Source organism: Pleurodeles waltl, chromosome 9 (assembly GCF_031143425.1).
Source record: "Pleurodeles waltl isolate 20211129_DDA chromosome 9, aPleWal1.hap1.20221129, whole genome shotgun sequence".
In the NCBI taxonomy this organism is placed as follows: domain Eukaryota; kingdom Metazoa; phylum Chordata; class Amphibia; order Caudata; family Salamandridae; genus Pleurodeles; species Pleurodeles waltl.
This window is the reverse complement of record NC_090448.1, coordinates 27,946,093-27,972,475: the sequence shown is the minus strand read 5'-3', so window position 1 is coordinate 27,972,475 and position 26,383 is coordinate 27,946,093. Positions and strand designations below refer to the sequence as shown.

Genomic DNA, 26,383 nt, shown 5'->3' with positions numbered 1-26,383 from the left:
GACTCCCTTGGACAAAACAGCCTGCACTTCTTGACAAGCGCAAAGAGAGCTGGCCCTCCCTCTGATATCAAAGACTGCTCGTGGTGCAGGTGATGGCTTACCATGCCTCCCACTGGGTGCCCATGATGGTCAGAGGGCAAAGTAAAGAGCCTCTGAAGCAGCGGCTTCCGGGAGTGGGGAACTAGGAGAACCTTATCGGACCACTGGCCGCATGTTTGACATGGTCTATGGGACCCTCTGCCATTAAAAGGCTTGAAAGCCTGTTGGCCATGGTAGCTGGGAGGGAATGGGCACAGGGGGGGGAGAACCCTTCCGTTGCCATGAAATGGGCAGAAGGCAGATTGGGGTTGGCATGAGCCATAGACAAGTCGAAAGACTAGGCCGTAGCTCTGCTGCCCTTAAAGCACCCTAGTGCTGAATCTGCCTTCTCTACAAAAAGACAAGAGCTATCAAAAGGCATGTCCACGAGGAAAGCCTGGACGTCCACGAGGAAAGCCTGGACATCCCCTTCAAAGCTAGTCCTTCTCAGCCTAGTGTAGCACTGCAATGGCACCAACGATGAAATCGCTCTGCCCAGCGAGTCGTTCATGTTGAGCCCTTACTTTATGGTACACTCAAGTTAGCTGCATCTTGCCCATCAGCAACAGCCTGGGTAAGTATGGCTTGGCACTCCTTCGAGACCACAGGCAGCACTTGAGCAACCGAGTCCCATATCATATGGGAATAACTACCCAATAGGCTCGGGGTGTTAACTACCATAGTGCTAGGCTAGCGGAAGAGAACATTCTCTTGCTAAAGTTATCCAGCCTCTTAGATTCCCCATCAGGTAGAGTGGTAGAGAACGTGAAGGGATTAATTCTGGATGTGGAGGCTTGGACCACCAAGCTCTCAAGTGTGGGGTTCTGAGTAAGGAAACTAGGGGTTCCAAAAAGTGGCACAATGGCCCCGGGCAAACTCATGTGCAGGGCTAGGACCGGGCCTGGAAGAAGGATGTCTGTAAGGGCTTCATTGAAGGGGAGACTCCCGGCTAAAGCACCTCTGTCAAGACGTTTGTCTCTGGGCAACTGAAGGTCCAAGAGCTCAGCCGCCCTACGCACCACCATTTCAAAAGAGGCTACCTCCTCCGTAGCCACAGTAGGAGAGACCAAGCAAGTGTCAGATGTGTCTAACCAACTGATCTCCGCCAGGTCCTTATACCAGCTGTCCTCTTTCTAAACTGGGAGCTGGTAACCATAAGGTTCTATAGAACAATCCCATTTGTCTTCTTTGTAGGAAAGTGCCCCTTCTTGTCATGGTCACCCCTACTTTTTGCCACTGGTACTGATGTTTTTTGGCTGATGTGCACTGGGTTCCTGTTAACCAGATTGCCAGTGCCAGTGCTCATTCCCTAAAACAAGGTAAAATGGTCTAATTGTGTTACAATTGACACACACTTTACCACCCATAAGTCCCTAGTAAATGTTACCCCTGGTACCTAGGGCGTGGGTACTAAAGAGTATCCCTAATGACTGCACCATGTATTATTCTACCCTAAGGGCCCCCGTAAAAATCGCATGCAGAGTGCCATCACAATAACACATGGTGCAAACCATGTGTGAAAACACAACATGGCACCCTCACTGTGTGCCAGGCCGAAGTCACTGAATATAATATATGTAAATCACCCCTACAGAAGGCCTTATAGCCCAAAGGCAGAGTGCATTATATTACATGTGGGGGCATATCTGCATATGCAGATATGCCCCTGTGCTGTCTAGTTCAATTACTGGATGGTACAAGTGAACAGGGAAGCTATCTTAAGTATATGTACTGGCATTGGTCATTATGAGTTTCCCCAGCTACATGATGGCTTTACTGAAAAACCTATGGTGTTTAGTATCAAACACCTCGTCTTAATAAACCCATACTGATGCCACTATTGGATTTATTATGACATGCACCCAGAAGACACCATACAGGTGTCCCCGGAAAACCTACCCGTCTTATAGTGTGCTGGCTGACTGATCTCAACCATTATGCCACCACAGACAAGTTTCTGACCCTCTGTAGGTGGCAGCCAGTACTCTGAGGTCAGGAAACAATGCCTGCACCAGAGAAGGTGTTTTCACCTCCTCTAGCAGGATGGCTAGTTATTCTGCATACCAAGACCAGGGGCTTCAAAAACCCTGCACCAGTTGATATGCAACCCCGGCTTCCTCCAGACCTGGAGAATGTCACCCTCTGCCCTGAGGCTCATCTGGCACCAGGACAGATGGGAAATTAGCTATGCAGTAGGCATATTGCAACTCCAGGATAGTAAAAACCCTAAGGTGGGTTACCTGATGTGTTCCACGGAGGAAGGGTTTCACCATCTTGATTTTGGAGAAACTATGAACTCTGGGCCAATCTCCCCAAGAAGTGATCATCTAGGGGGTGTAGTCACCAGAGGGTTAAGTAGCCTATTGGCTACTACCCTAAACACCCCCTTAACACCACTAAATTCAGTATTTAGTTGGCCCCCCTGACACCAGCAAAGCAGATTTGCCTGACTACAAGAAGGACAAAGAAGAAGAGCCAAATACGCGAAAACTGTGGACTAGCTGTAGACTTGGCGCTAAACCCTGCATGCCTGCTTCTGTCCCGAAAATTGCAAGGACCTGATTCGTCCTGCAGCTGTGCATCCTCCCAGAGCCTTGGAGGGCTTCCAGCACTTTGTCAAACTGCAGCATCTCCCTTGGAGTGGAGGAGCCACTTCCCTGCTGCCTGCAGGCTCCAACCGCACAGTATGGACCAACGATCTGCTGACCACTGGGTCTACCGATGCAGCAGCAGCCCAGGAAGAGGTCACTGAGTGTCCAGGAGGTCAGCCCCGTCGATCTAGCTAGACTTTGTGATACTGATCCACTACGGAGGTTCCCTGCATCATTATCCAGGATACTGGAGCCTGTTGCAAGCACCCATGCTTGCTTGTGTTCGGTACTAACAACACCGTAGCCAAAACTCACCTGCACGTTGAAGGACTTCAAGAGAGGCCAGCCCCAATCCAGAACTCATCTTGCTGTGTTTTTCTCCCTCTTTTGCAGGTGCACCGAAAACTGGGAGAGCCTCAAACTCGCCGATCCGCCAGATTTAACTATGCACCCAAACCCCTGAGCCTGAGTCCAATGAAACTGATAGGTGCGTTTGCAGACCAGGGACCCTCATGAGCTGAGCCTTCCCATGGGTTCTGCCGGACTGCTACCTACATCCCCACTTGCAGCTTTTTCTTACAGGTACTTTCCCCCCAATGACTTTAGCACGTAGGACTGGATGCTACTACCACTGAATGCACCTCGGCACCCAGACGCACCACGACAGGTAAACCTGAACTGTTTGTGCTTTCTTGGACCTTGGCCTCGACTTACCTTAAGTAGAGAAGAATAGTACTCTAAATCATCTGTAAGAGTACCTATTTAGAGAATGTTTCTCCATAGGATAATATTACAGCGTTCATGGTACATGCCTCCAATTTGACAAGTTTGACAGTTTTCTATTTCTATAGTTGTTCTTGTGGAAATTTACTAACACTCAAAGTACTTACCGGCTAATGTGGATTCAGGTGTCAAAACATATATAAAAATCTGTGATATTTTTTCCAGACTTCTTATGGAGTGTGTGCCTCATTTACTGACTGCGTGTTCAACATATGCTCAACACTCCACTCTGATAGTGTGTGGTCGAGCAGATTAGGCCTATCACAAATAGAGCACTTAGGATGATTAAAGTAAGGACTGTCAACCAAATAAGGGTCAACTGGACTATTTACATGGTGAACTCCTACATTGGTACACTACATAAATAGCTAGCTTCCTACATTCCTGTCCAGGCCTATCAAACAAATAAGGAATTGGCTCTTCCCCGGGAAGCATGAAACAGGTCGGCGACGGAGGCAGTGTCAGTTGATGCCCATCCAGCTTCAAGTCGGAGTGTGGAATAACAATGGGGCGGCTCCACCTAGGGTCGGCAGAGGTGCTGGGGGTGTCAGCACTGGAATGGATGCAGAGGAAGGTCTTAGTCTTAGTCTTGCTGGTTGCCCTGTTCCGGATCCAGCAAGGGATCCATGAGGCTTGACTGACAGAGGAAGAACCAGCCGGCGGAGGTCCAGGAGAGGACTTTCTTGTGCTTGTGGGGCCCAAAGGTGCTTAACAGGAGTTGGACCGCCCAAATAAGGGACGCATGGCCTCATAGAACTCCTTCAGCTGAGCGGGGGTTGCTTCAACTCTGGAAAAACTGGGAAAGTGTGGAGCAGACCTGGGTTCAGGTTGAACCGACTTGCGAGCCTGGAGTGCCTCCTTGACTTCTTATGTTTGTGGGACTTCACTGACAATTTAGAGTGCAATGACAACCGTCGGGAAGGACTCCGCTCATGTCCTCAGGATCTTCCGCGCGATCGGGGCCTCCAATGTGGAGGAGTCAACCAACTTCGGGAGGTGAGGAGCTTGAGGGAGTGCTCCCTCAGAGGATCTGGATGTATAACGTGGCAGTACTCACAGACCTTGGAGTCACTGACCTGCTCCAAGCACCTCAAAAACACCAAGTGGGGGGGTCTGTCACATCCATTTGCCTGTGACAGGATCCATATGGTTTGAAGCCAACCAGTTTCTTGGGCGACATACCTCACACCAGGAGAAAAATTCACAAAACTATTTGACAAAAGGTCGAAAAAAGCATTCAAAAAGTGACTAGGGGGTTGCTCAGACCAGATCAGCTCTATCTGGAGCACAAAGGAAAGAAATTACGTCAGCACACCGGAGTGACGCCTATATAAGTAACGCGCATGTCACTTCTGCCACAGATGCTGATGAGGAGCAGAACAATGCCACCTACCAGAACACAGGGGTGGTACTCAAAAATGTTCCGGATCCAGTCTGCTACCTGGGGATAAGGTAAGGAATCTGGGGCTAGAAGTCTTCATCAGATTAGCTACATACTACGACCACTTCTTGACACCTCACAGTGACAATCAGATATGCGATATTAAATAAGTCCGTCCTAGCAGATCTCTCCATCATTTCTTTCTTTAACCTATGCGTGCTCAGTACCATTAACTTTAAACAAAATATCTCAGAATTAACAGCCCAGTGCAGTAACCGGCTAAGTGAACTAGGAACATAAATACTATAAAGATACCTGCAGAGGTGTTCAAAGTTGACAGCTTATTCAAAATCATAAACTGTGCACCTATCTTTCACACTTCTTCATCCATCACAGTGCTAAGAGGTGTGTCTCATAACACGAAACCCACATCTTTGTGGTTCTCACACACAACACGGATACACTAGCCACACAGGATCAAAACAAAGAGAACAGCTTTCCAATCATACGGCCCATATAGGGGTAGTAAGCATTACATACGTATTACAATATTACAATATGATGCTTGTTTTTCTGAAGTAAGAAATAGTACATAAAAACCCCAGTAACATTCTCAGCAGGGTTACCACAATTAGATCTCTGGAAGAGCATACTGGTTCAGTGGAGCAATATCTGAATGGTTAATAAGGAGTCTGAGAGCTTCGAGGTGAAAAAAGGTCGGAGCAGAATGGCCATTTCATTTAAAGCTTCGGAGATGGACACATAGCCCGAGTGCCTCTCTACTCCAGATGACCCCCCGGTGAGCAGCTCGAAACCATCAATGGTAGGACTGACCTGCAATGCAGGGTGATTCTTGACCATCTCACTCGATAAAACGGCAGTCAAGTGCTCTCACCAATACTACACACGATCATTAATAGCTTGCTGCATGGCAAGACGGTTCAACAGATACTGCAACAACATTCTTAAGTTACCTTTTATTACAACAATAAATAAAATAACAGATAAACAAATCTATCCCGTCCCACCCAGAAAGAAGCAAGCTATAGATCTAAGACAGAAACCTCACAGATGTCCTAAAGTAGATGACAACCAGGCAACTATCCAAACAACTGGAGGATAATAATTTAAGGAAAAAACAAATGGATATAGGGGAGAGGCTGCTAGAAATTGTGGGGATAGGAACTGGAGCACTGCTTGTGCTGACAGACATATTTCCAATACTACTGATTATGGCTTTTTGCTAAATCACCTGAAACAAGTATCTGCCCCATAGATGATTGGAGTCTGCGGGATTTAAAGTTTGTGCATTCATGTTACTCCAACTGGTGCAGTCAACTTTCCACACAATGCTAACCAGGCCTTCAAGTTGTTCTTGTCTATGACGTGTAAAGCCCTGTTTCTTAAAAACAAAGAATTGGCTTGCTCACCAACAAGAGGTTACATTACTCTATTTGAAAGTTTGTGTATTTTCTCATGACCTCAGGATTCTCCATCTGTGTAACTCCTTTATTTCATCCTCATCACATGATCTCAACTGGAGTCTAGTATGTGAACACTTATAAATTTGGGTCTTCTCTGCTCGTGTAGTTTATGCTTATTTGGGTTGCTGGGGATTTATTTGTCACCTGTTTCAGTGATTTATAGTTGTATTTTTCCTTTGCTAATAAACATTTTTAGATTTTAAGTTGGCTAGTGGGCAGATTCTCTTCTACAAGTCCCTTACTACTGATCAAACATCCCAAGCACTCCTGGTCGGAGAACCAACAAATTCTGTTGACTCTGAGTTGAGCTTCACTGTGGTGCCAGAACATCTGTTTTTTCATATCCATATGATGCCTCCACACATTCTGACAAAACAGGAAGGTTTGTTTCCAGATATTTGGTGAACACACTAAGTTGCTATTTTCCATGTTTGGAAACTCTAAAGTGGAGGGCACTGTTCTCTCTGATGGACAATCCACAAATGGATGTGAGAGGACCGGTGAGTTCTTAATAGCAACAAAACTGAATTCCTATAGGTTAGATGTAGGTCCTTGATTTGTAAAATAGTCAAGTGTCAACTTCTGGTGGTTCATTCAATTATCAAACTTTCCCACAAGGTCACAATTCTTGAAAGTACGTTTGAGTGTGAGCTTAGCATACAGAGTACAGAGAACTGTGATCATCATGTTTAAGTGATGAGTGAATTACACCCTTTTCTAATAGAACAGTTAAAAGCCATGGTAGGTGGAGTCTTCAGACTAGATGACTAGGCATTCTTTGTAGATGCTTCTAAGAAAAGCAGAGTTGCTTACAAAAGATTAGCCTAACTCTGTCGGCTTCAATGGCCTTTAGTGTCTCAGTTAAATTTTCAGTTACTTTCTAAAAAAAAATCAGATATTTTACCATAAGGGGCAGCTACACTGGAATGCTAGGCCACTCTTTATAAACAACGTTGGCCTTGAAGATCTCTAGATAAAGAAAGGCTTAAAATCAAAAAAACAAAAAGAAGGAGCACATTTGCCAGCACACTGTTCCATAAGGCAGTAGTACGGAGAAGGAATAATCTGCCTCTTGACATTAAAAAGTCCCCCAGTTTTGCGAAGCTGAACACAAATTTGAAGGTATCCTTGGGTCAAGGTTCCATATAATATTATGGCTGTGACTAGAGGTAAATAAGAACGGGTAACTATGGTCAGGCATGATCCCAGCCATAATTCAGCAGCAGCAAGCTAAAACAGTCGCTCATCTCTTAACACATTGTACATTCCTTCCATGTATGCCACATTATACTCATTCACAAATCCAGCTTCTACTATCATGATCTAGAAGCAGGGCTTTAAGCACATAGTAGATCATTTGGAGTATACTATCCACTGCTGTACTGTACTCTTAAAAACAAGAATTCCACCAGTAGCATAAAAAAAATAAAAGGCTATCAGAAGTGGAGTGTCTACAGAAGAGTTATCCAACACAAGTCACGAATGGCCAGATTTAGAGGATAACCACAGACAACATAAATTATGCCCATTTAGATTGATTAGACTGGATTCACAGCAATTTTGCTGTCTGCAGGTGTGACTTACTCATGCAGTACATCTGACTTACTCCAGAATTCCAAGAGTAGGCCAGGAGTACTTCAGAATATAGGAGTTAAGTCAGGAGTACTTGAAAGTTTAATCACAGTAAACCTTTGATGACCCAGCCCATTGAACGTGACTAAATCTCATATAAAAAAAAAACGAACTACCTGGCATAGCTCCAGCCCTTAATGACATACATAACTCATCTACTGATAACAAAAAGACATAATTTTCCCCTTCTACGCAAACAAGCACACAGTAATAACTTTATAAAACGTTCGGGCCCTATTTTAACCTGGGCTGTACTTGAAAGTTACTAATTTCTTTCACACCTGTACAATGCACACAATCCTGAATTAATTAATACAGAATATGTAAGGGTGTGGTGGTAGCCTAGGGTGTCCTGGTGCTGGGATAAAAATGAAAATCAAACTTGGAATTGAACATGTACAGTAATCTGTTGCCTACCATGCTAAAGTTCTAGTAAAAGCACATATATTATAGGTTGAACCATGGACTTATTACCTCAGCCAGGCGCAGATTTTCAGGATTCACTCGGACACTATGAGAGATGGACTCTAGAACTTCAGCTGCATTAGAATTCTCTTTGCTAACGCTCACTAAGAACTGTAAAAAATAGAAAGAAGCAAAGATATACAATAAATTCCAAGATGACAAAGGACACCAGCATTCAACCAACTTTCTTTACAAAATTGTGAATTTACATGAATGTGAAAGTTCGATACACTTTTTTTTTTTTGAAGCCTGCCTCTCAAACTGGCGCGAAGCAAGTCATTAAAAGTAAGTAGCATAGTCACAGGTTTGATTGTAGCATTAAATGTAGGTATATCTTACCACATGTAGTTCTGTATCAAAAGAAGCATAAATACAACGAGCGACCATGGAATGCAAGGCCAAATAAAACAACCTACAAAGTTATGAATTTGGTGAGCAAAAGGCAATTTCAATTGCTAAAACCGATCTCCAATTTGCACAATCAAATTTGGACCCTTAGCCCCCATCAATTGTCCAAATGCTAGCTAAAAACATAGTAAATGAGCTATTGACTTACCTTTGCTACAACTGGTATTGAAAATCTGATGATTAGGGTATAAGGTAACAAGGATTAAAGAGTTTATATCCTGTTTCTTACAAGACTTAACTGATTTGCGAGGTAACTCATTTTCAGGTACAATGGCATGAAATTACATTGATGTTAGTCCAGGTAGCGGGAAAGGTTAGGGAGGCAAATATTATATCCAGTACACAACCAGCTGTATCAGGGAGCCCAGAAACAAGTTCCGTAAAGTTCTCGGATTTAAAAAGAGAGAGTAGGTAGTGAGCTTGAGAAGAGTCTGACTTGTCAAAATAAGTAAACCGCTAAGTATGCAAAGGTTAAGATTGTTTAATCTTGTCTCAGCAATCAAGGCCAAGAAGGGTTCAGGGAATGTCAAAAGGAATGGAAATATAGAAGTTGTGTCTGGGAAGCACTAAAAGAAGTATCAGTCTCATTCAGGGGCTGTATTATTCTGTATCGATTTGGTCTTAAGGGCTGTTTTGTGAACATCTAGATCAACCCCACTCTTTTTGGCTGGGCTACTGTAAGGAAATGCCTCCTTGGCATGGTTGCCCCCTGACTTTTTGCCTTTGCTGATGCTATGTTTACAATTGAAAGTGTGCTGAGGCCTGCTAACCAGGCCCCAGCACCAGTGTTCTTTCCCTAACCTGTACTTTTGTATCCACAATTGGCAGACCCTGGCATCCAGATAAGTCCCTTGTAACTGGTACTTCTAGTACCAAGGGCCCTGATGCCAAGGAAGGTCTCTAAGGGCTGCAGCATGTCTTATGCCACCCTGGAGACCTCTCACTCAGCACAGACACACTGCTTGCCAGCTTGTGTGTGCTAGTGAGGACAAAACGAGTAAGTCGACATGGCACTCCCCTCAGGGTGCCATGCCAGCCTCTCACTGCCTATGCAGTATAGGTAAGACACCCCTCTAGCAGGCCTTACAGCCCTAAGGCAGGGTGCACTATACCATAGGTGAGGGTACCAGTGCATGAGCATGGTACCCCTACAGTGTCTAAACAAAACCTTAGACATTGTAAGTGCAGGGTAGCCATAAGAGTATATGGTCTGGGAGTCTGTCAAACACGAACTCCACAGCACCATAATGGCTACACTGAAAACTGGGAAGTTTGGTATCAAACTTCTCAGCACAATAAATGCACACTGATGCCAGTGTACATTTTATTGTAAAATACACCACAGAGGGCACCTTAGAGGTGCCCCCTGAAACTTAACCGACTGTCTGTGTAGGCTGACTAGTTCCAGCAGCCTGCCACACCAGAGACATGTTGCTGGCCCCATGGGGAGAGTGCCTTTGTCACTCTGAGGCCAGTAACAAAGCCTGCACTGGGTGGAGATGCTAACACCTCCCCCAGGCAGGAGCTGTGACACCTGGCGGTGAGCCTCAAAGGCTCACCCCTTTGTCACAGCCCAGCAGGGCACTCCAGCTTAGTGGAGTTGCCCGCCCCCTCCGGCCACGGCCCCCACTTTTGGCGGCAAGGCTGGAGGGAACAAAGAAAGCAACAAGGAGGAGTCACTGGCCAGTCAGGACAGCCCCAAAGGTGTCCTGAGCTGAGGTGACTCTGACTTTTAGAAATCCTCCATCTTGCAGATGGAGGATTCCCCCAATAGGGTTAGGATTGTGTCCCCCTCCCCTTGGGAGGAGGCACAAAGAGGGTGTACCCACCCTCAGGGCTAGTAGCCATTGGCTACTAACCCCCCAGACCTAAACACGCCCTTAAATTTAGTATTTAAGGGCTACCCTGAACCCTAGAAAATTAGATTCCTGCAACTACAAGAAGAAGGACTGCCTAGCTGAAAACCCCTGCAGAGGAAGACCAGAAGACGACAACTGCCTTGGCTCCAGAAACTCACCGGCCTGTCTCCTGCCTTCCAAAGATCCTGCTCCAGCGACGCCTTCCAAAGGGACCAGCGACCTCGACATCCTCCGAGGACTGCCCCTGCTTCGAAAAGACAAGAAACTCCTGAGGACAGCGGACCTGCTCCAAGAAAAGCTGCAACTTTGTTTCCAGCAGCTTTAAAGAACCCTGCAAGCTCCCCGCAAGAAGCGTGAGACTTGCAACACTGCACCCGGCGACCCCGACTCGGCTGGTGGCGATCCAACACCTCAGGAGGGACCCCAGGACTACTCTAAGACTGTGAGTACAAAAACCTGTCCCCCCTGAGCCCCCACAGCGCCGCCTGCAGAGGGAATCCCGAGGCTTCCCCTGACCGCGACTCTTTGAATCCTAAGTCCCGACACCTGGGAGAGACCCTGCACCCGCAGCCCCCAGGACCTGAAGGACCGGACTTTCACTGGAGGAGTGACCCCCAGGAGTCCCTCTCCCTTGACCAAGTGGAGGTTTCCCCGAGGAACCCCCCCCTTGCCTGCCTGCAGCGCTGAAGAGATCCCTAGATCTCCCATTGACTTCCATTACAAACCCGACGCTTGTTTCTACACTGCACCCGGCCACCCCCGCGCTGCTGAGGGTGAAATTTCTGTGTGGGCTTGTGTCCCCCCCGGTGCCCTACAAAACCCCCCTGGTCTGCCCTCCGAAGATGCGGGTACTTACCTGCAAGCAGACCGGAACCGGGGCACCCCCTTCTCTCCATTCTAGCCTATGTGTTTTGGGCACCACTTTGAACTCTGCACCTGACCAGCCCTGAGCTGCTGGTGTGGTAACTTTGGGGTTGCTCTGAACCCCCAACGGTGGGCTACCTTGGACCAAGAACTAAGCCCTGTAAGTGTCTTACTTACCTGGTTAACCTAACAAATACTTACCTCCCCTAGGAACTGTGAAAATTGCACTAAGTGTCCACTTTTAAAACAGCTAGTTGTCAATAACTTGAAAAGTATACATGCAATTTTTATGATTTGAAGTTCCTAAAGTACTTACCTGCAATACCTTTCGAATGAGATATTACATGTAGAATTTGAACCTGTGGTTCTTAAAATAAACTAAGAAAAGATATTTTTCTATACAAAAACCTATTGGCTGGATTTGTCTCTGAGTGTGTGTACCTCATTTATTGTCTATGTGTATGTACAACAAATGCTTAACACTACTCCTTGGATAAGCCTACTGCTCGACCACACTACCACAAAATAGAGCATTAGTATTATCTATTTTTACCACTATTTTACCTCTAAGGGGAACCCTTGGACTCTGTGCATGCTATTCCTTACTTTGAAATAGCACATACAGAGCCAACTTCCTACATTGGTGGATCAGCGGTGGGGTACAAGACTTTGCATTTGCTGGACTACTCAGCCAATACCTGATCACACGACAAATTCCAAAATTGTCATTAGAAATTCATTTTTGCAATTTGAAATTTTTCTAAATTCTTAAAAGTCCTGCTAGGGCCTTGTGTGTTAAGTCCCTGTTTAGCATTGTCTTTTAGAGTTTAAAAGTTTGTTAAAAGTTTGAAATTAGATTCTAGAAACAGTTTTAGATTCTTTAAAAAGTCTTCCAACTCTTAGCAAAATAATGTCTGATACAGAGATGAATGTGGTGGAACTCGACACCACACCTTACCTCCATCTTAAGATGAGGGAGCTAAGGTCTCTCTGTAATATCAAAAAAATAACCATTGGCTCCAGACCTACCAAAATTCAGCTCCAGGAGCTGTTGGCAGAGTTTGAAAAAGCCAACCCCTCTGATGATGACCTCACAGAGGAAGAAATTAGTGACTTGGAGGCCAATGTCCCTCCTCCAGTCCTAAATAGGGAGAACAGGACCCCTCAAGTCCTGTCTCCAACTGTGTTAGTCAGAAATAGTGAGTCCCTCACAGGAGGGTCCCACATTTCTGAAATCACTGAGGATGCTCTCAGTGAAGATGACCTCCTGTTAGCCAGGATGGCCAAAAGATTGGCTTTAGAGAAACAGCTCCTAGCCATAGAAAGGGAAAGACAAGAGATGGGCCTAGGACCCATCAATGGTGGCAGCAATATAAATAGGGTCAGAGATTCTCCTGACATGTTAAAAATCCCCAAAGGGATTGTGACAAAATATGAAGATGGTGATGACATCACCAAATGGTTTACAGCTTTTGAGAGGGCTTGTGTAACCAGAAAAGTAAACAGGTCTCACTGGGGTGCTCTCCTTTGGGAAATGTTCACTGGAAAGTGTAGGGATAGACTCCTCACACTCTCTGGAAAAGATGCAGAATCTTATGACCTCATGAAGGGTACCCTGATTGAGGGCTTTGGATTCTCCACTGAGGAGTACAGGATTAGGTTCAGGGGGGCTCAAAAATCCTCGAGCCAGACCTGGGTTGACTTTGTTGACTACTCAGTGAAAACACTAGATGGTTGGATTCAAGGCAGTGGTGTAAGTAATTATGATGGGCTGTACAATTTATTTGTGAAAGAACACCTGTTAAGTAATTGTAGGAAGTAGGCTCTGTATGTGCTATTTCAAAGTAAGGAATAGCATGCACAGAGTCCAAGGGTTCCCCTTAGAGGTAAAATAGTGGTAAAAATAGATAATACTAATGCTCTATTTTGTGGTAGTGTGGTCGAGCAGTAGGCTTATCCAAGGAGTAGTGTTAAGCATTTGTTGTACATACACAAGACAATAAATGAGGTACACACACTCAGAGACAAATCCAGCCAATAGGTTTTTATATAGAAAAATATCTTTTCTTAGTTTATTTTAAGAACCACAGGTTCAAATTCTACATGTAATATCTCATTCGAAAGGTATTGCAGGTAAGTACTTTAGGAACTTCAAATCATAAAAATTGCATGTATACTTTACAAGTTGTTGACAAATAGCTGTTTTAAAAGTGGACACTTAGTGCAATTTTCACAGTTCCTGGGGGAGGTAAGTTTTTGTTAGTTTTACCAGGTAAGTAGGACACTTACAGGGTTCAGTTCTTGGTCCAAGGTAGCCCACCGTTGGGGGTTCAGAGCAACCCCAAAGTCACCACACCAGCAGCTCAGGGCCGGTCAGGTGCAGAGTTCAAAGTGGTGCCCAAAACACATAGGCTAGAATGGAGAGAAGGGGGTGCCCCGGTTCCGGTCTGCTTGCAGGTAAGTACCCGCGTCTTCGGAGGGCAGACCAGGGGGGTTTTGTAGGGCACCGGGGGGGGACACAAGTCCACACAGAAATTTCACCCTCAGCAGCGCGGGGGCGGCCGGGTGCAGTGTAGGAACAGGCGTCGGGTTCGCAATGTTAGTCTATGAGAGATCTCGGGATCTCTTCAGCGCTGCAGGCAGGCAAGGGGGGGGTTCCTCGGGGAAACCTCCACTTGGGCAAGGGAGAGGGACTCCTGGGGGTCACTTCTCCAGTGAAAGTCCGGTCCTTCAGGTCCTGGGGGCTGCGGGTGCAGGGTCTCTCCCAGGCGTCGGGACTTTGGATTCAAAGAGTCGCGGTCAGGGGAAGCCTCGGGATTCCCTCTGCAGGCGGCGCTGTGGGGGCTCAGGGGGGACAGGTTTTGGTACTCACAGTATCAGAGTAGTCCTGGGGTCCCTCCTGAGGTGTTGGATCTCCACCAGCCGAGTCGGGGTCGCCGGGTGCAGTGTTGCAAGTCTCACGCTTCTTGCGGGGGGCTTGCAGGGTTCTTTTAAAGCTGCTGGAAACAAAGTTGCAGCTTTTCTTGGAGCAGGTCCGCTGTCCTCGGGAGTTTCTTGTCTTTTCGAAGCAGGGGCAGTCCTCAGAGGATGTCGAGGTCGCTGGTCCCTTTGGAAGGCGTCGCTGGAGCAGGATCTTTGGAAGGCAGGAGACAGGCCGGTGAGTTTCTGGAGCCAAGGCAGTTGTCGTCTTCTGGTCTTCCTCTGCAGGGGTTTTTCAGCTAGGCAGTCCTTCTTCTTGTAGTTGCAGGAATCTAATTTTCTAGGGTTCAGGGTAGCCCTTAAATACTAAATTTAAGGGCGTGTTTAGGTCTGGGGGTTAGTAGCCAATGGCTACTAGCCCTGAGGGTGGGTACACCCTCTTTGTGCCTCCTCCCAAGGGGAGGGGGTCACAATCCTAACCCTATTGGGGGAATCCTCCATCTGCAAGATGGAGGATTTCTAAAAGTTAGAGTCACCTCAGCTCAGGACACCTTAGGGGCTGTCCTGACTGGTCAGTGACTCCTCCTTGTTTTTCTCATTATCTTCTCCGGCCTTGCCGCCAAAAGTGGGGCCTGGCCGGAGGGGGCGGGCAACTCCACTAGCTGGAGTGTCCTGCTGGGTTGGCACAAAGGAGGTGAGCCTTTGAGGCTCACCGCCAGGTGTGACAATTCCTGCCTGGGAGAGGTGTTAGCATCTCCACCCAGTGCAGGCTTTGTTACTGGCCTCAGAGTGACAAAGGCACTCTCCCCATGGGGCCAGCAACATGTCTCGGTTTGTGGCAGGCTGCTAAAACTAGTCAGCCTACACAGATAGTCGGTTAAGTTTCAGGGGGCACCTCTAAGGTGCCCTCTGTGGTGTATTTTTCAATAAAATGTACACTGGCATCAGTGTGCATTTATTGTGCTGAGAAGTTTGATACCAAACTTCCCAGTTTTCAGTGTAGCCATTATGGTGCTGTGGAGTTCGTGTTTGACAGACTCCCAGACCATATACTCTTATGGCTACCCTGCACTTACAATGTCTAAGGTTTTGTTTAGACACTGTAGGGGTACCATGCTCATGCACTGGTACCCTCACCCATGGTATAGTGCACCCTGCCTTAGGGCTGTAAGGCCTGCTAGAGGGGTGTCTTAACTATACTGCATAGGCAGTGAGAGGCTGGCATGGCACCCTGAGGGGAGTGCCATGTCGACTTACTCGTTTTGTCCTCACTAGTACACACAAGCTGGCAAGCAGGGTGTCTGTGCTGAGTGAGAGGTCTCCAGGGGGGCATAAGACATGCTGCAGCCCTTAGAGACCTTCCTTGGCATCAGGGCCCTTGGTACTAGAAGTACCAGTTACAAGGGACTTATCTGGATGCCAGGGTCTGCCAATTGTGGATACAAAAGTAAGGGTTAGGGAAAGAACACTGGTGCTGGGGCCTGGTTAGCAGGCCTCAGCACACTTTCAATTGTAAACATAGCATCAGCAAAGGCAAAAAGTCAGGGGGCAACCATGCCAAGGAGGCATTTCCTTACAGTAATTGTTTCAAGGATAAACTGCATCAGCATCTGGTAGACCTAGGACCAATTTCTCCCCAAGAATTGGGAAAGAAGGCGGACCATTGGGTCAAGACAAGGGTGTCCAAGACTTCAACAGGGGGTGACCAAAAGAAAGGGGTCACAAAGACTCCCCAGGGGAAGGGTGATGAGACAACCAAAACTAAAAATAGTAAAGAGTCTTCTACAGGCCCCCAAAAACCTGCACAGGAGGGTGGGCCCAGAGCCTCTTCACAAAACAATGGGTACAAGGGTAAAAACTTTGATCCCAAAAAGGCCTGGTGTCATAGCTGTAAACAGCATGGACACCAAACTGGAGACAAGGCCTGTCCCAAGAAAGGTTCCACTCCAAACTCCCATCCAGGTAACACTGGTATGGCTAGTCTCCAAGTGGGATCAACAGTGTGCCCAGAGCAAATCAGGGTCCACACTGAAGCTACTCTAGTTTCTGAGGGTGGGGTGGATTTAGCCACACTAGCTGTCTGGCCGCCTAACATGCAAAAATACAGACAGCAACTCTTAATTAATGGGACTAGAATAGAGGGCCTGAGGGATACAGGTGCCAGTGTCACCATGGTGACAGAGAAACTGGTTTCCCCTGGCCAATACCTGACTGGAAAAACTTACACAGTCACCAACGCTGACAATCAGAGAAAAGTACATCCCATGGCAATGGTTACTTTAGAATGGGGAGGGGTCAATGGCCTGAAACAGGTGGTGGTCTCCTCAAATATCCCAGTGGACTGTCTGCTTGGAAATGACCTGGAGTCCTCAGCATGGGCTGAGGTAGAACTAAAAACCCATGCAGCAATGCTGGGTATCCCTGAACTGGTGTGTGTGAAAACAAGGGCACAATGCAAGGCACAGGGTGAACAAGTAGAGCTGGAGTCTGGAAAAATGGCCCAGCCTACCAAGAGAACAGGAAAGTCAGTTGGGAAACCAACTGCAACACAGCAAAAGAAAGGGAACCTCTCTTCTCAGGAAGAAGTTCTGCCCTCTGAGGGAACTGAGCCTTTGGAGCTTGAACCTTATCAGGTTGAGCTCTTAGGCCCAGGGGGACCCTCAAGGGAGGAGCTGTGTAAGGGACAAGAAACCTGTCCCTCTCTTGAAGGCCTTAGGCAGCAAGCTGCTGAAGAGTCCAAAGGCAAGAAAAATGGAACACATAGGGTCTATTGGGAAGATGGACTCCTGTACACTGAGGCCAGAGACCCCAAACCTGGTGCCACTAGGAGAGTGGTAGTGCCTCAGCTGTTCAGGAAGTTCATCCTAACATTGGCCCATGACATTCCCGTGGCTGGACATTTGGGACAAACCAAGACGTGGGAGAGGTTAGTCAACCACTTCTACTGGCCCAATATGTCCAACATGGTTAAGGAGTTTTGCCTCTCCTGCCCCACCTGTCAAGCCAGTGGTAAGACAGGTGGGCATCCAAAGGCCCCCCTCATTCCACTTCCAGTGGTGGGGGTTCCCTTTGAAAGAGTGGGTGTGGACATAGTTGGTCCACTAGAACCTCCTACAGCCTCAGGGAATATGTACATCCTGGTAGTAGTGGATCATGCTACCAGGTATCCTGAAGCTATTCCCCTTAGGTCGACTACTGCCCCTGCAGTAGCCAAGGCCCTCATTGGTATCTTTACCAGAGTGGGTTTCCCTAAGGAGGTGGTGTCTGACAGAGGTACCAACTTCATGTCAGCATACCTAAAGCACATGTGGAATGAGTGTGGAGTGACTTATAAATTCACTACACCATACCATCCACAAACTAATGGCTTGGTTGAGAGATTCAACAAGACATTAAAAGGCATGATCATGGGGCTCCCAGAAAAACTCAAAAGGAGATGGGATGTCCTCTTGCCATGTCTGCTTTTCGCTTACAGAGAGGTGCCACAGAAGGGAGTAGGATTCTCACCCTTTGAACTTCTGTTTGGTCATCCTGTAAGGGGACCACTTGCCCTTGTTAAAGAAGGCTGGGAGAGACCTCTCCATGAGCCTAAACAGGACATAGTGGACTATGTACTTGGCCTTCGCTCTAGAATGGCAGAGTACATGGAAAAGGCAACCAAAAACCTTGAGGCCAGCCAACAGCTCCAGAAGTTTTGGTATGACCAAAAGGCTGCACTGGTTGAGTTCCAACCAGGGCAGAAAGTCTGGGTTCTGGAGCCTGTGGCTCCCAGGGCACTCCAGGACAAATGGAGTGGCCCTTACCCAGTGCTAGAAAGGAAGAGTCAGGTCACCTACCTGGTGGACCTGGGCACAAGCAGGAGCCCCAAGAGGGTGATCCATGTGAACCGCCTTAAGCTCTTCCATGACAGGGCTGATGTGAATCTGTTGATGGTAACAGATGAGGATCAGGAGGCAGAGAGTAAACCTCTCCCTGATCTTCTGTCATCAGACCCAAAAGATGGCACAGTAGATGGAGTGATCTACTCAGACACCCTCTCTGGCCAACAGCAAGCTGATTGTAGGAGAGTCCTACAACAGTTTCCTGAACTCTTCTCCTTAAACCCTGGTCAGACCCACCTGTGTACCCATGATGTGGACACAGGAGACAGCATGCCTGTCAAAAACAAAATCTTTAGACAGTCTGACCATGTTAAGGAAAGCATCAAGGTGGAAGTCCACAAGATGCTGGAATTGGGAGTAATTGAGCGCTCTGACAGCCCCTGGGCTAGCCCAGTGGTCTTAGTCCCCAAACCTCACACCAAAGATGGAAAGAAAGAGATGAGGTTTTGTGTGGACTACAGAGGGCTCAATTCTGTCACCAAGACAGATGCTCATCCAATTCCAAGAGCTGAGGAGCTCATAGATAATTTAGGTGCTACAAAATTCTAAAGTATCCTTTGACTTGACAGCATGGTACTGGCAAATAAAAATGGCACCTGGAGCAAAAGAGAAAACAGCATTCTCCACACCTGATGGGCATTATCAGTTTACTGTTATGCCCTTTGGTTTAAAGAATGCCCCTGCCACCTTCCAAAGGTTGGTGAATCAAGTCCTTGCTGGCTTGGAGTCCTTTAGCACAGCTTATCTTGATGATATTGCTGTCTTTAGCTCCACCTGGCAGGATCACCTGGCCCACCTGAAGAAGGTTTTGAAGGCTCTGCAATCTGCAGGCCTCTCTATCAAGGCATCCAAATGCCAGATAGGGCAGGGAACTGTGGCTTACTTGGGCCACCTTGTAGGTGGAGGCCAAGTTCAGCCACTCCAACCCAAGATCCAGACTATTCTGGACTGGGTAGCTCCAAAAACCCAGACTCAAGTCAGGGCATTCCTTGGCTTGACTGGGTATTACAGGAGGTTTGTGAAGGGATATGGATCCATTGTGACAGCCCTCACTGAACTCACCTCCAAGAAAATGCCCAAGAAAGTGAACTGGACTGTGGAATGCCAACAGGCCTTTGACACCCTGAAACAAGCAATGTGCTCAGCACCAGTTCTAAAAGCTCCAGATTATTCTAAGCAGTTCATTGTGCAGACTGATGCCTCTGAACATGGGATAGGGGCAGTTTTGTCCCAAACAAATGATGATGGCCTTGACCAGCCTGTTGCTTTCATTAGCAGGAGGTTACTCCCCAGGGAGCAGCGTTGGAGTGCCATTGAGAGGGAGGCCTTTGCTGTGGTTTGGTCCCTGAAGAAGCTGAGACCATACCTCTTTGGGACTCACTTCCTAGTTCAAACTGACCACAGACCTCTCAAATGGCTGATGCAAATGAAAGGTGAAAATCCTAAACTGTTGAGGTGGTCCATCTCCCTACAGGGAATGGACTTTATAGTGGAACACAGACCTGGGACTGCCCATGCCAATGCAGATGGCCTTTCCAGGTTCTTCCACTTAGAAAATGAAGACTCTCTTGGGAAAGGTTAGTCTCATCCTCTTTCGTTTTGGGGGGGGGTTGTGTAAGGAAATGCCTCCTTGGCATGGTTGCCCCCTGACTTTTTGCCTTTGCTGATGCTATGTTTACAATTGAAAGTGTGCTGAGGCCTGCTAACCAGGCCCCAGCACCAGTGTTCTTTCCCTAACCTGTACTTTTGTATCCACAATTGGCAGACCCTGGCATCCAGATAAGTCCCTTGTAACTGGTACTTCTAGTACCAAGGGCCCTGATGCCAAGGAAGGTCTCTAAGGGCTGCAGCATGTCTTATGCCACCCTGGAGACCTCTCACTCAGCACAGACACACTGCTTGCCAGCTTGTGTGTGCTAGTGAGGACAAAACGAGTAAGTCGACATGGCACTCCCCTCAGGGTGCCATGCCAGCCTCTCACTGCCTATGCAGTATAGGTAAGACACCCCTCTAGCAGGCCTTACAGCCCTAAGGCAGGGTGCACTATACCATAGGTGAGGGTACCAGTGCATGAGCATGGTACCCCTACAGTGTCTAAACAAAACCTTAGACATTGTAAGTGCAGGGTAGCCATAAGAGTATATGGTCTGGGAGTCTGTCAAACACGAACTCCACAGCACCATAATGGCTACACTGAAAACTGGGAAGTTTGGTATCAAACTTCTCAGCACAATAAATGCACACTGATGCCAGTGTACATTTTATTGTAAAATACACCACAGAGGGCACCTTAGAGGTGCCCCCTGAAACTTAACCGACTGTCTGTGTAGGCTGACTAGTTCCAGCAGCCTGCCACACCAGAGACATGTTGCTGGCCCCATGGGGAGAGTGCCTTTGTCACTCTGAGGCCAGTAACAAAGCCTGCACTGGGTGGAGATGCTAACACCTCCCCCAGGCAGGAGCTGTGACACCTGGCGGTGAGCCTCAAAGGCTCACCCCTTTGTCACAGCCCAGCAGGGCACTCCAGCTTAGTGGAGTTGCCCGCCCCCTCCGGCCACGGCCCCCACTTTTGGCGGCAAGGCTGGAGGGACCAAGAAAGCAACAAGGAGGAGTCACTGGCCAGTCAGGACAGCCCCAAAGGTGTCCTGAGCTGAGGTGACTCTAACTTTTAGAAATCCTCCATCTTGCAGATGGAGGATTCCCCCAATAGGGTTAGGATTGTGTCCCCCTCCCCTTGGGAGGAGGCACAAAGAGGGTGTACCCACCCTCAGGGCTAGTAGCCATTGGCTACTAACCCCCCAGACCTAAACACGCCCTTAAATTTAGTATTTAAGGGCTACCCTGAACCCTAGAAAATTAGATTCCTGCAACTACAAGAAGAAGGACTGCCTAGCTGAAAACCCCTGCAGAGGAAGACCAGAAGACGACAACTGCCTTGGCTCCAGAAACTCACCGGCCTGTCTCCTGCCTTCCAAAGATCCTGCTCCAGCGACGCCTTCCAAAGGGACCAGCGACCTAGACATCCTCTGAGGACTGCCCCTGCTTCGAAAAGACAAGAAACTCCCGAGGACAGCGGACCTGCTCCAAGAAAAGCTGCAACTTTGTTTCCAGCAGCTTTAAAGAACCCTGCAAGCTCCCCGCAAGAAGCGTGAGACTTGCAACACTGCACCCGGCGACCCCGACTCGGCTGGTGGCGATCCAACACCTCAGGAGGGACCCCAGGACTACTCTAAGACTGTGAGTACAAAAACCTGTCCCCCCTGAGCCCCCACAGCGCCGCCTGCAGAGGGAATCCCGAGGGTTCCCCTGACCGCGACTCTTTGAATCCTAAGTCCCGACACCTGGGAGAGACCCTGCACCCGCAGCCCCCAGGACCTGAAGGACCGGACTTTCACTGGAGGAGTGACCCCCAGGAGTCCCTCTCCCTTGACCAAGTGGAGGTTTCCCCGAGGAACCCCCCCCCTTGCCTGCCTGCAGCGCTGAAGAGATCCCTAGATCTCCCATTGACTTCCATTACAAACCCGACGCTTGTTTCTACACTGCACCCGGCCGCCCCCGCGCTGCTGAGGGTGAAATTTCTGTGTGGGCTTGTGTCCCCCCCGGTGCCCTACAAAACCCCCCTGGTCTGCCCTCCGAAGACGCGGGTACTTACCTGCAAGCAGACCGGAACCGGGGCACCCCCTTCTCTCCATTCTAGCCTATGTGTTTTGGGCACCACTTTGAACTCTGCACCTGACCGGCCCTGAGCTGCTGGTGTGGTAACTTTGGGGTTGCTCTGAACCCCCAACGGTGGGCTACCTTGGACCAAGAACTAAGCCCTGTAAGTGTCTTACTTACCTGGTTAACCTAACAAATACTTACCTCCCCTAGGAACTGTGAAAATTGCACTAAGTGTCCACTTTTAAAACAGCTAGTTGTCAATAACTTGAAAAGTATACATGCAATTTTTATGATTTGAAGTTCCTAAAGTACTTACCTGCAATACCTTTCGAATGAGATATTACATGTAGAATTTGAACCTGTGGTTCTTAAAATAAACTAAGAAAAGATATTTTTCTATACAAAAACCTATTGGCTGGATTTGTCTCTGAGTGTGTGTACCTCATTTATTGTCTATGTGTATGTACAACAAATGCTTAACACTACTCCTTGGATAAGCCTACTGCTCGACCACACTACCACAAAATAGAGCATTAGTATTATCTATTTTTACCACTATTTTACCTCTAAGGGGAACCCTTGGACTCTGTGCATGCTATTCCTTACTTTGAAATAGCACATACAGAGCCAACTTCCTACAGCTACCTTTTAATATTATTTCCGATCTTTGTGTAACAAATGTGGAGCATCATCACTTTACCTGAATTGTGCCACAAAGACCAGGTCAGGGATGGATTCTGATACATGATCATGTATGTTTTCAACAATGCTTGTTAAATGATATGCATTAAGGAAGATTGCCGATGTATAGCACAACACTCAGCCACCCTAAAATCTGCCAGTAATTCTCAACATTACCTACGAGCTAGTGCACAGCCTCTGTAGATTGCAGTTTGTAAGAGTTGTAATTCTGCATTGGGCTACAGTGTCTGCCTTGCAGGGCTGAGAAAGGTGTGAGAAGCCTCTGTAGCAGAGCATGCTCGTGGAGGCCTAATGGAGACAAGACTGTTGGCAAGTGTAAGGACTGCTCATGATATAGTTGCCGAGTAGGGCACGCTAATAATACGTGCACAGACGGGGCGAGGATTGTGACCAGTCCAAGCCCGCACTGGCTGAAGCTTGGAGAGCATAACCTGGTGGCTGCATGGTGTACTAACTCAATCCTAGTAGGATCTGTTAACTGTAATCCAGCCGAAATGAAATCCTGAGTTTCCCTGCACATTTGTGCACTATGAAGGCGGGTATGGGAGAGTGAAGGGGACAGACTGATGACACTATAGACCCAGCAAACAAATTACTGTCCTCCTCCTCTATGCAGAATTAAGGGCGCACATTAGCTCAGTTGTAAAGGGACATGCACTAAAATATAACAGCCCTCCCTGACCCAAGAATGGAAAATAGCAAGGTAGACCTGACTGGCAGGGACACCTACTGGATGCAAAATTAATAATATGCTGAGACCATAATGAAAATGTCACTTACCCAGTGTACATCTGTTCGTGGCATCAGTCGCAGTAGATTCGCATGTTCTGCAATAGCTCGCCATCTGGTGTTGGGCCGGAGTGTTACAAGTTGTTTTTCTTCGAAGAAGTCTTTCGAGTCACGGGACCGAGTGACTCCTCCTTTTGTCTCCATTGCGCATGGGCGTCGACTCTATCCTCGATTGTTTTTCCCCGCAGAGGGTGAGGTAGGAGTTGAATTGTAGTAATAGTGCCCATGCAATGGAGTGACTAAGTATGCACCTATTTAAGGTTGAGATGATACATATATAAATAATTGAAGGTAACTTCCAAACTGCTACAGGCTCCCGGGGAGGCGGGTGGGCACATGCAAATCTACTGCGACTGATGCCACGAACAGATGTACACTGGGTAAGTGACATTTTCAGTTCGATGGCATCTGTCGCTGTAGATACGCATGTTCTGCATAGACTAGTAAGCAGTTATTTCCCCAAAAGCGGTGGATCAGCCTGTAGGAGTGGAAGTAGTCTGAAATAATGTCCTTAATACGGCTTGACCTACTGTGGCTTGTTGTGCGGATAACACGTCTACACAGTAGTGCTTGGTGAATGTGTGAGGCGTAGACCATGTGGCTGCCTTACATATTTCTTGCATTGGGATGTTTCCTAGAAAGGCCATGGTAGCACCTTTCTTTCTGGTTGAGTGTGCCCTTGGTGTAATGGGTAGCTGTCGTTTAGCTTTAAGGTAGCAGATTTGGATGCATTTAACTATCCATCTGGCTATACCTTGTTTTGAAATTGGGTTTCCTGCGTGAGGTTTTTGAAATGCAATAAAGAGTTGTTTAGTCTTTCTGATGTTTTTTGTTCTGTCAATGTAATACATTAATGCTCTTTTGACATCTAATGTATGTAGTGCCCTTTCAGCTACGGTATCTGGCTGTGGAAAGAACACTGGAAGTTCCACTGTTTGATTTAGATGGAACGGTGAAATAACCTTTGGCAAAAATTTAGGATTGGTCCTTAGGACGACTTTATTTTTGTGTAGTTGTATAAAAGGTTCCTGTATAGTAAACGCCTGAATCTCGCTTACTCTTCTTAGGGAAGTAATGGCGATGAGAAATGCCACCTTCCAGGTTAGGAACTGTATGTCGCAGGAGTGCATGGGTTCAAAAGGTGGACCCATAAGTCTAGTTAGGACAACATTTAGGTTCCATGAAGGAACAGGTAGTGTTCTTGGTGGTATAATTCTCCTAAGGCCCTCCATGAATGCTTTAATGACTGGTATTTTATATAGGGAAGTTGAATAGGTAGTTTGCAGGTATGCAGATATTGCTGCAAGGTGAATCTTAATGGAAGAGAAAGCTAGGTTAGATTTTTGTAAGTGAAGCAAGTAACCCACTACCTGTTCTGGAGTTGTGTGTAATGGTTGTATTTGATTAATATGGCAGTAGCAAACAAACCTCTTCCATTTACTTGCATAGCAGTGCCTGGTGGATGGCCTTCTTGCTTGTTTTATGACTTCCATACATTCTTGGGTAAGTTGTAAGTGCCCGAATTCTAGGATTTCAGGAGCCAGATTGCTAGATTCAGCGATGCTGGATCTGGGTGTCTGATCTTTTGGTTGTGCTGTGTCAACAGATCTGGCCTGTTGGGCAATTTGATGCAGGGTACCAGTGATAGGTCTAGCAGCGTTGTGTACCAGGGTTGCCTTGCCCAAGTTGGTGCTATCAATATGAGTTTGAGTTTGCTTTGACTGAGTTTGTTTACCAGGTAAGGAAGGAGAGGGAGAGGAGGAAAAGCGTAAGCAAATATCCCTGACCAGTTCATCCATAGGGCATTGCCTTGGGATTGTTTGTGTGGGTATCTGGATGCGAAGTTTTGGCATTTTGCGTTCTCCCTTGTCGCAAACAAGTCTATCTGAGGTGTTCCCCAGAGTTTGAAATAATTGTTCAGAATTTGGGGGTGAATTTCCCATTCGTGGACCTGTTGGTGATCTCGAGAGAGATTGTCTGCGAGTTGATTTTGTATCCCTGGTATAAACTGTGCAATTAGGCGAATTTGGTTGTGAATTGCCCAATGCCAAATGTTTTGTGCTAGCAGGCTTAACTGCGTGGAGTGCGTCCCCCCCTGCTTGTTTAGATAATACATTGTTGTCATGTTGTCTGTTTTGACGAGAATGTATTTGTGAACTATTATTGGTTGGAAAGCTTTTAGTGCTTGAAAAACTGCTAGAAGTTCTAGGTGATTTATATGCAGTTTTGTTTGATGTACGTTCCATTGTCCTTGTATGCTGTGTTGATCGAGGTGTGCTCCCCACCCTGTCATGGAAGCATCTGTTGTTATTACGTATTGTGGCACTGGGTCTTGGAAAGGCCGCCCCTTGTTTAAATTTATGTTGTTCCACCACAGAAGCGAGAGGTAAGTTTGGCGGTCTATTAACACCAGATCTAGAAGGTGACCCTGTGCTTGAGACCACTGTGATGCTAGGCATTGTTGTAAGGGCCTCATGTGCAGTCTTGCGTTTGGGACAATGGCTATGCATGATGACATCATGCCTAGGAGTTGTAATACCATCTTTGCTTGTATCTTTTGTGTTGGATACATGCGTTGTATGATGGTGTTGAAATTTTGAATTCTTTGTGGACTTGGAGTGGCTACTCCTTTTGATGTGTCTATTATGGCTCCCAGGTATTGTTGTACCTTGCGTGGCAGAATTTTGGATTTTGTGAAATTGACGGTGAACCCTAGTTTGAAGAGGGTTTGTATGATATGATTTGTGTGATTTGAGCACTCTATTAACGAATGGGCCTTGATTAGCCAGTCGTCTAGATATGGGAACACATGTATCTGCTGCCTTCTTATGTGTGCTGCGACTACTTCTAGACATTTGGTAAAAACTCTTGGTGCGGTTATTAATCC

At 47.1% G+C, this 26,383-nt stretch overlaps 1 protein-coding gene across 4 annotated transcripts in view; it reads right to left on the bottom strand.

Annotated features, from left to right (window-relative positions):
- The window catches only part of USP19 (ubiquitin specific peptidase 19), a 458,230-nt gene that overhangs the window by 176,975 nt on the left and 254,872 nt on the right, over nucleotides 1-26,383 (bottom strand). For all 4 annotated transcript variants that reach the window (XM_069206188.1, XM_069206190.1, XM_069206191.1 and 1 more), the window contains one exon: nucleotides 8,424-8,525. In XM_069206188.1, the coding sequence (XP_069062289.1) occupies nucleotides 8,424-8,525 (102 nt within the window). The remainder of the gene's footprint in view (nucleotides 1-8,423; nucleotides 8,526-26,383) is intronic.